This window comes from Megascapheus bottae, chromosome 7, assembly GCF_031878675.1.
Source record: "Megascapheus bottae isolate mThoBot1 chromosome 7, mThoBot2.hap1, whole genome shotgun sequence".
Classification (NCBI taxonomy): Eukaryota; Metazoa; Chordata; class Mammalia; order Rodentia; family Geomyidae; genus Megascapheus; species Megascapheus bottae.
Window position 1 is genome coordinate 31,874,631 of NC_143515.1, and position 9,736 is coordinate 31,884,366.

Sequence of the window (9,736 nt, forward strand, 5' to 3'; positions counted from 1 at the left end):
TTACTCCAGGAGAAGATGGGTTTGTCAAGATCAGCTTCCCTACATTCTTAGGGCTCATCACTCCCGCGCTGTCAGTGCCCAATGCTCCTCAAATTCCAGAAAATCCAAAACTAAATATATCGGGTCCTCCATCTGTTTTCATTGTTCAACACTAGAAGTTGAGTCATTTCTTCTGGGTCTTCATATGCAGTCACTGTTCTACCTACCTTCAATCCTTACAGCCCACTCCACCCCTCTGTCCTGCATCACTGGACACTGCAGTAGCCTGGGATCCGTTTTCATCTGCCATTTCAGTCCTCCTTTTGCTCAAGGCTAACACTCAGCCACTTGGGCCACAGTGCCATTTCCGTCTCTTTCTGTGATTTAATTGGAGATGAGTCTTACAGACTTTGCTGCCCAGGCTAGCTTCGTACCCTGATGCTCAGACCTCAGCTTGTTTGAGGCGGCCCAGGAAATAGCCTCCACCTGGCCGTGCTGCCTGTTCTCAGGCTGGGCCTCGGGGGCGGGGCCGGGCTACGGGGCGGGGCCTGGCGGCCCGGCGGCCTCCGGGCAGCAGGGGGCAACCTCGGCGGCGGCGGCGGCGCTTTCGGTCCTGGGCCCACGTCTTTTCCGACCACACGGTGACCTCGGGCAGCGGGTCGCGTCGGCCGGGCATGGCGGCATGGTGCCCGGTCGTGTCTGTGCCTCTGCTCCGCGGGAGCCGCGGGGTGAGCGGCGGGGCCCGGTCTGTGTTCCGCGGGGCGGAGCTGCGGGTGGGGGGCCGGGGCCGGCGGCTGTCAGGGCTGGAGGACGCGCCCCGGGAGGACGCGGGCAGGACCGGGGCAGCCACGCTCCGTTCTCAATTCATCCCTTCCGTCCTCCCTTGGCGACACGGGCGGGCCGGGGCAGTCAGGCCCGGTGGAGGCGGGACGCCCGAGGACAGGCCCTTGGCCGGTCGGCGTTTAGCTTTTGGAGCGGAAAGCGCCGAGGTCTGGGCGTGGTGCTGAGCCCTCAGGGGCCGCAGCGCTGGGAAGGCCGGCCGGGCCTGCGACCTTCACCCTGCAAAGCCTGCAGCCCGGGGTAGAAGCCCAGCAGAAGGCACCCTCTCTTCCCTGGCTCGTCCTTGGCTTCCCTTCCTTTCTTTCTTTTCCTCCGATTGTGCCGTGGATCTTCAGGCTGCCCCCTCCGGTGCTGGGCTGGCGGCAGTTCAACACTCCTCCCCCCTGTAATGTTCCGTGTGGGCAGTGGTCATCTGGGGATTTTGTCTGTTAACAGGGCTGCCTGCCCCTGCCTTCTGGTTACTCTGTGTTTGTCCTCTGAGACCCTGTTTTCAGAAGAACCCCACCCACTCCCCAGCCCGGCAGTCCCACCCAGTGTCACAACATCAAGTGTGTGCCCTCTACTCAGAGCATTTCCCGACTTGTATTTGAACTCCCTGCCAGACATCTTTGCCTGTACCCAGCAGGCACGCACCTAATCAGCACATTCATTGTTCCCCTTCTTAGGTATTTTGGAGGGCCTGCCTTAGGGTCAGCTCTGAAAGTTGCTGTAGCTGGACAGGCTCCATCTTTGGCCTTTAAGACTAGTTGTTAAAAAGCCATGCACACTCTGAGATTGTCCAAGAGCAACCTGTTCTGAGCTATTAGGAACAGCTTGACTCAGGGAGGATTGAGAGGTGATAGGGTGGTACCTTCAGGACCAGCCCTGGTAGTTTCTCAGCTGGCCTCCCATGCTAGAAGGAACCAGTCTTTGATCCCTTTTCCCCTCACTAATGCATGTTAGGGTGATGCCTAAGCATCTCCTGCCTAGCTGCACAGGGCATTTTCCTGCAGCTTACTTGGATGCTGAGTGCCCAGGTCGCATGAGTAACAAGTTCAAAATCTCTAGCCTGTGGCATTCATGATCTGCATGGACTTTCTGTTCACACTGTGCTTCAACAGGTGCACTTGCTCGCTTGACATTGCCAATGATGATTAATCCAAGAATGTTCCTCCTTCATGTCACTTAATGGAATTCTGCTGCTTCTCCCCAGTGAGTGCAGTGTGTCAAGGAGAGCTGGCATGAGGTTCTAAGGTGACATTGTGCTGAGGAGTGGGTAGTGTTAATCGAGCCTCTAGGGCTAGGTGGAATTTAACTTTACCTGTGCAAAGCTCTGGCTCAGTGGGGTAGGTGTGAGACAGGCTGCTTGGCCTCACCCATGACTGTATCTTCCTGACAGATCCAATCTTATGCCTCAGTTTCCTAATCTATAAAACTATCATCAAAATAGTGTCTCTCACAACTTCATCACAAACAAACATCTCTTGAATTAAGTCTGAGGCCTTACTGTCTTTAGAAACAAAGTATGTAGGGCAGGGAATCCAATTAAAAAGTATGGTAGAGTGCTTGCCTAGCGTGCATGAAGACCTGGGTTTGATTCCTTGTTACCACATACATAGAAAAAGCCAGAAGTGGTGCTGAGGCTCAAGTGGTAGAGCTCTAGCTTTGAGAAAACCCAAGGACAGTGCTCAGGCCCTGAGCTCAAGCCCAGGACTGGCAACAAAGAAAGAAAGAAAGTATAAGTAGCTTTTTCCCCTCAGCAAAAACATCTATTCAGTGTCCTCAGAAGCTAAATATTAGATCATACCACAGAACTCCCTGGCTTAGCCCAGGGCTGGGCTGGGAAGAGCCCAGGGCCTGTCTTGCTGAGAAGTGACCAAGTAGACCTGCACAGTGACTGGTCCAGGGTCATCTTACTCTGCCACAACCTTTTTCTCTGTTTGTGACAGCTTCCTCTTCTCCATGGTGTCCATCGGATGTTTGCCTCCCAGACTGAGGGAGAGCTCAAAGTGACCCAGATCCTCAAAGAAAAGTTTCCTCGAGCCACAGCTATCAAAGTCACTGACATTTCAGGTAAGGCCTTCTCTCATCCTTGCCTCTGTTAGAGCTTTGTAAGGTCTTGACTGTGGAAGGGCAGAAGGTAAAGAGTTTGAATTTGCTGGCAGCGAATTCTCAGCAGCTTCTCAGTGTGTATTGCCTTCTGACAAATGGAACTCAGGCTCTCTTACCTGATGGGGTAGTGGGGTGAGGAAACCTTAGAAATGGATAGCCCCAGCTGAGGGGAGGGTTCTCCTGGCCCAGCTTGAATGAGAACCTTTAGTCACTCAAAGCCCAGGCCCATGGTCTCATTTGCCTATAAGATGGACCTTCATTTAATCTCCATAGTATTGTCACCCTAGAATAGCAGAGCTAGAATGAGACCTCAGGCAGATTTTGTCAACTGCCCTATTTTCTCCAGGAGAGGACAAACATAGAAAGGTAAAAGACCTTCTCAGCCACTCCCAGGGAGGAGATAATACAAGAGTCATACAGAACCAGGATGCAGGGCAAACTCTGTACTAAGCGTGCCTACTAGTGAGCCAGGCCCTGCTTTCCTTAGGAAGTCACCATCCCTGTGAAGTTCAGGCCAGCTCTGTGTCAGCTGCTGGCTTGCACACCCAGTAGGAGGGACTTAGGCCCTTATCCAGACACACAGGTCGGCTGCAAGCAGCTAGATAGACATTGGCCTGAATCCACACCCAGCTGCACTTGGTCATTTGGTATTGCCACAGGGCCTGCTACCTTCCCTGGGAGCATATTACATGGTTGAGAGAGCATTTGGAAATTGGTTTCCTGAGGGGTTTCCAGGCTAGGCTGAAGTTTTGATGTTATGGGGTCTATACCTGCCCCAGGTCCAGGGAAGACCTGGAAACTTGACCTTTATTTTATCTCTGCCTCATCCGAGACAGAATGCAGAAGTCAGTGTGATATTGTTATATATAGTTCGGTTTCTGATCACAGGTCCTGGCTTATAGTTCCTTTCTCAAGGCAGGCTAGGGAAACCAGAATTTCTTTTCCAAGAGTGGTCATAGAAACGAATCTATAAGTGTAGGCCTTTAAATGTAGCATTGCAGAGGCTAATACAAACTAATTCCGTAAGTTGAATCTTCCCTCCTCTTTCTATCTTGGAGCTGGCCATAAAGAAACTCACTGAATTAATACTTCTATTCCAGAAAAGATCTTGCACCATACCTTGGAATGTTGCACAGAACCTGATTGATCTTTCTATGTTTGCTTCAGTCCAAGAGCAGCCATGCCTATGAAAGTCTATAAAAAATCAAAAGGATGGACTAGCTAAGTCAGGGTAGCTAAATACGTACAGATTGCTGGAGGGTGATTGTCTAGAGAGGGCGTAGAGGCTCCATACGTCTTCTCTAGTTTCTCCACCTACAGCCTTTGTTATAATCAGTCAGTACATTTAAATGTTTTCCCTGAGTTCTCTGGGCCAAACGAACAGCTAAGCCACCTCATAGAGGGGATTACAGGAACTCCTGTGCAGCTGGTGAGTCAGAGCACAGGTGAAACATCCTGGAGCTTGTAACAGGCATCTGACTGGGGGGATAGTGTCAGAACTGAATTGGCCAGAAGGACACCCAGCCTGCAGGATTACTTGGTGGCTTAGTGGGGAGAAATGGCTCCACTTTGTGAGATCACACAGGTATGGAAGAGAAGCTGCAATTGAATGATTTTCCTTCTCTGTGCTCAGTCACTGAGGCCAGGAATCTCAGTGTAGCAAAAACATGGAATCCTAGAGCGCACTGTTAGTGGAGCAAAAGAAAGCATGTTGAGTAGGACTTCTCCTATGGTGGCTGGTCTTCCCGGGCAGAGGGTGGTCTCCTGTCTGTGTCCAGGACTGGTGCAGCATGGCGCCATCGCCTCAGCAGCCCTCCAGCCCGTCCAGCTGGATGGGGAGGTACCACAACTGCCCCTAGCAGCTCTTAGCATGGCAGGTTTACAGTGCCCCTGGTTCTCTTTGTTCCTTTCTGTTCTTTTGGACTGCATCGTAGACACTTTTACATCAAATCATGGGATAGTTTTGCACTTTAAGAAAACTGATTTCAGGTCCTTCAGGAGATGGAACACTGCAGTTCAGTCCGCTTGCTCTATTCCAAATATGGCATTTTTTGGGGCCGCAAAAATGACCTGCTCTACAACCCCCCCCTCCGCTACACTTTCCATGCTTTATTCCTTCCTGCCTGCCCATATGTAATAATCCTGTGTAGCACATTGACCTTGCAAAGAAGAGCACATGTGGGTGGGGGCAGTCTGCCAGGAAGGCAAGTGGTGGAAGTCGCATATTGGAAGCCAGGATTGTTTCCTCCACCTCTTTGAAGCTTTTCCTTTCTTTCTTTCTTCTCCTTTTTTTTTTTTTTTCCTAGTGCCAATGTAGGCTTCAACTTGTGGCCTAGATGCTGTTTCTTAGCTTTTACATTCAAGGCTAATGCTCTACTAGTTGAACCACAGCTCCACTTCTAGCCTTTTGCTGTTGAATGGAGATAGGAGTCTTACAGACTTTACTGCCTAGGCTGGGTTTGACCTGCGGTCCTCAGTTCTTAGTTTGCTGAGTAGCTAGGATTACAGGCATGAGCCACTGGTGCTTTTGTTTCTGCTGAGCAAGAATATTGAGACCTCTAGGTTTGGATGGCACTTCCGGGACATATGGAACCATGACTACCATACTTCAGCATTGAAACACCTTTCATTCCTGTTTGTTTTAGGAGGCTGTGGGGCCATGTATGAAATTAAAATTGAATCTGAAGAATTTAAGGAGAAGAGGACTGTCCAGCAGCATCAGATGGTCAATCAGGTCAGTGGAGGAACAACACCCCTGGAAGAACAACCTCTGGTCCTCAGAGGGCTGAGTGGGTTGGGGTTTTCACCAGCAGTCCCAAGGAAGAATGCAGTACCACAACCAGAGACCTGAGAAAAGTACAATCTGGGACTCACTGGAATCTGTAGATTTTACTCAAAATTGTGCAAATAAGCCACCCACCTAGTAGTTACACTGTAATTAATTATAAAATACTATTGATGTTTACTGTGTGTGTGTGTGTGTGTGTGTGCGTGCGCGCGCTCGCATGCATGCGTGCAAGCACATGCGCACATGTATGTGTATGTGTGCTAGTCCTGGGGCTTGATCTCAGGGCCTGGGCAGTGTCCATGAACATTTTCACTCAAGGATGGCTCTGTGTCTCTTGAGCCAGAGCTCCACTTCTGGCTTTTGGACAGTTAATTGAAGATCAGAGTCTCATGGACTTTCCTGCCTAGGTGGGCTTTGCCACTATACCCCATCCAATGCTTTCTGTTGTCCTATATTGAATAACATTTGTGAGCATGTTAAAAGATTTTTATTTGTATTTGTATTTGGTGGTTTTCTTTTTGCCTTTTTTTTGGATCTGCGTACAGGTAAATTGATTAATGCACAGCATAGCTGAGAATTGCTATAGCTGCCCCAACCCAGTGACAGAAAATTTGAGGTCTGAATGCCATGTGTCTTCAGTTCATCTGTTTTCCATGTTTAGTATAGTTGGTTTCATATCAGTTTTCACTCTTCTATCTGTAAATTCCCCACCTTTGGCAGATGTAATAGACATTATTCTGCAAGGTCTTGTACATTGTGAGATAATTTGATTTTTGTAAAGCACAGCTCTGGCTGTGAGGGTCTCAGTAACCCCTCATTCAGTGAAGTCCAGTGTTCTGTGCCACTGTTTAAGGACTCCCACTCCTGCATGCCACTGCCTACTGGCCTTTCTTTGTGCATCTAGTTGTTAGCCCAGGTGCATCTCCCTGCAAGGTTGCCCCTCCCCTAGCTCAAATGCTGCCCTGCCCTGTGGCAGAGCAGGGAGCTCCCCATCCTCTGACTCCCTCTTTTCTGCTGCTAATGTTTCTGCCTTGTGTCCTGAATACCTAGCTGCTCAGTCTGCCCCTTTCAGCCTGTCAACCCTTCACGGGCTGGTTCCCTTTCAGATCCGCTTTGCCATTTCTCAGGTACCTGTCCCTTCATCTTAAACATGACACCCACAGCTCTAAAGCCGTGGGTCTGACAGGCAGGCTGGGGCAGGACAGAACCACTTGGCTCCTCCAGATGATCTCAGGAGTTGGGGTCCAGGTAGGAGAGGTCAAGGAGGCTCAGCCGACCCAGCTCATCCCCAACCAGTGGCCTTGTTTTGTTTTCAAATGATGGCTACTGCCTAGCAGAACTGGACTCCTAGATGACATTAGCTATGCCTATCCTTTGCCCCAAAATTAGAGTAGCAAGATGTGGGTTCTGGAGTTAATGTCCGCCGTCCAAATCTGGGCTCTGCTACTTTCTAGCAGAGATCCCTTGAGCAAGTGATTGAAGGTCCCTGTGCCTCAGTTCCCTCGACTCTCACAGGGGAACAGGACTTGACTCAGGTGGGAGGGACCAGTGGTAAGGCACATGGAGAGCCGTGCCTGATGCATAGTTTGCCCTCAAGTCAGTGCTGTCACCGTGGTCATTGTGCTCTAACATCGCAGCCAGGAGGGCAGATGCTCTTTGAGTTTAAGGAAGCATCATCTGCATCATCTTGGACTCAAAGTGTCCTCGGGGCCTCTGTGGCACTTTCCCTCTCCTGTTTGAAGTAGATGGCCCTGTCACTTGTATGTGGTTACTGAGGAATCAAACCCAGGTCTTCATGCATGCTAGGCGAGCACTCTACCACTAGGCCAAATGCCAGCCCTCATTTGTGTTTTTTTAAGGTACCAGACTGGAATATATGTTCATAGTAGCTTGACTGTGCTTTTCTCTCTCTCTCTCTCTCTCTCTCTCTCTCTCTCTCTCTCTCTCTCTCTCTCTCTCTCTCTCTCTCTCTCTCTCTCTCTCTCCCTCCCTCCCTCCCTCCCTCCCTCCCTCTCTCTTTCTCTCTCCCTCTCTCTCTCTCTCTCTTTCTTTCTTTCTGTCAATCATGGGGCTTGAACTCTGGGCCTGGGCACTGTCCCCTGAGCTCTTCATTTCAAGGCTACCGCTTTACCACTTGAGCCACACCATCATTTCCAGCTTTCACGTGGTTAACTGGACAAAGAGTCTTCTGGACTTTGTGCCTGGGCTGGCTTTGAACTGCAATCCTCAGTCTGAGCCTCCTGAGTAGCTATGATTACAGGTGTGAGCTGCCAGCGCCTTGCTTAACTGTGCATTTTGAAATCCCTACAGATGCACACGGAACAAACAGCCATTCTCTGTTGGGGGATGGGAGTGGGGAGTGGGGTTTGGAGGACAGGTGTGGAGGGGGACTTCCCAGTAGGACTGTGTACTTTCTGCAGATTTACAGGACATTTCTTTCTTCTGAGGCAGAGTATCACCACTTGTCTTCCCTTGGACACCTGAATAGCTAGAACTTGGAAGACATGTGTGCTGTGCCCAGCTTGGGGTTTCATGGGTTTTTTGTTTTCGTAGTGTGTGTGTGCGTGTGTGTGTATGTGCGTGTGTGCATGTGTGTGCGTGTACATGTGTGTGCGTGCGTGTACATGTGTGTGCGTGTGCGTGCGTGTGTGCGCGCACGCGTGTGTGTGTGCGTGTGTATGCATGTGCGTGTGCGCGTGTGCACGCGCGTGTGCGCGTGTGTGTATGCGTGTGCACGTGTGCATGTGCATGTGTGTGTGCGTGCGTGTACATGTGTGTGCGTGTGCGTGCGTGTGTGCGCGCACGCGCGCGTGTGTGTGTGCGTATGCATATGGGTGTGCGCGTGTGCGCGCGCGTGTGTGTATGTGCGCGTGTGCGCGTGCGTGTGCGCGTGTGCGTGTGCGTGCGTGTGCGTGTGCGTGTGTGGGTGCGTGTGCGTGCCTGCTGAGGAGGACAGATGTGCACCATCATACTCAGCTTTTTATTGGTTAGGATGAAGTCTTAAGTACTTTTGGCCCTGGCTGGCCTTGAATCTTGATCCTCCTGATCTTAGCCTCCTGACTGTGGACATAGATTTCACATGTGAGCCACTGTACCTGAATCTAGCTTAGCTATTATTGAATTTAAAAGATAAAAAATTATGAATGGCTGGGAGTGTGGCCTAGTATGCATGAAGCCCCAGGCTGGATTCCTTGGTTACCACATACACAGAAAAAGCTAGACATGGTGCTGTGGCTCAAGTGGCAGAGCATTAGCCTTGAGCAAAAAGTGTCCAAAGACAATACCTAGGCCCTGAGTTCAAGCCAAAAAAAATTATGAAGAAAAAGTTACTTAAAGCATATGTATGTCGTCCTCTTCTGATACCGAACTACATGAACTGTAATCAGTGTCTAATGCAGGCAAAGCAGTGACGATGTTCTCTCCCTCAGGCACTGAAGGAAGAAATCAAAGGGATGCATGGCCTGCGGATATTCACCTCCACCCCCAAGTGCTGACCCCGCCGCCCGCCCGGGAGCCCTGGAGCAGCCACCCACAGCGTTCTTTCCACAGCATTGCCGAAACGTTATCTGTACTTGTCCATAGACATTTCTGTATTATACTTATAGAAGATACATTAACTATTTAGATGTTAATTAAAAGCTGCAGACACCTTAACACTTCAGAAGTTCCCTTATTTTAGAAACCTTTGGTCTGTAGCACTCTCTTCTCTGGATAGTTCTTGTCCTACACCCGGACACAGAAGGCTGGCTAGGCTTTGGTCTTATGAAGAGGTTCTTTCTTTCTTTTTTATTTTATTTTATTTTATTTTGTGGGTCATGGGGCTTGAACTCAGCCTGGGAGTTGTCTCTGAGCTCTTCAGCTCAAGGCTACCATCCTATCCTTGAGCCACAGCCCCATTTCCTGTTTTCTACAGGTTAATTGGAGATAAGAGTCTCAGATCCTCAGATCTCAGCCTTCTGAGTAGCTAGAATTACAGGGGTGAGCCACTGGGCCCAGCTCTTTCTCTCCTTCCTTCCTTCCTTCCTTCCTTCCTTCCTT

The 9,736-nt window shown here is 50.1% G+C and overlaps 1 protein-coding gene across 1 annotated transcript; it reads left to right on the forward strand.

Annotated features, from left to right (window-relative positions):
* Positions 1-600: 600 nt before the first annotated feature.
* On the forward strand, positions 601-9,352 carry Bola3 (bolA family member 3). Its single transcript, XM_090336125.1, has 4 exons — positions 601-707; positions 2,748-2,871; positions 5,556-5,644; positions 9,127-9,352. The coding sequence occupies exons 1-4, from the start codon at positions 654-656 to the stop codon at positions 9,190-9,192; spliced, it is 333 nt and encodes a 110-aa protein (XP_090192251.1). The 5' UTR covers positions 601-653; the 3' UTR covers positions 9,193-9,352.
* Positions 9,353-9,736: the final 384 nt, after the last annotated feature.

What these genes read in the sequence shown, in the direction of transcription:
- Bola3 (XM_090336125.1), top strand. Translation starts at nt 654, where the DNA reads ATGGCGGCATGGTGCCCGGTCGTGTCTGTGCCTCTGCTCCGCGGGAGC. An exon ending in TGCTCCGCGGGAGCCGCGGG is followed by an intron (nt 708 to 2,747) that starts GTGAGCGGCGGG and finishes TGTTTGTGACAG; the next exon opens with CTTCCTCTTCTCCATGGTGT. An exon ending in AGCATCAGATGGTCAATCAG is followed by an intron (nt 5,645 to 9,126) that starts GTCAGTGGAGGA and finishes TCTCTCCCTCAG; the next exon opens with GCACTGAAGGAAGAAATCAA.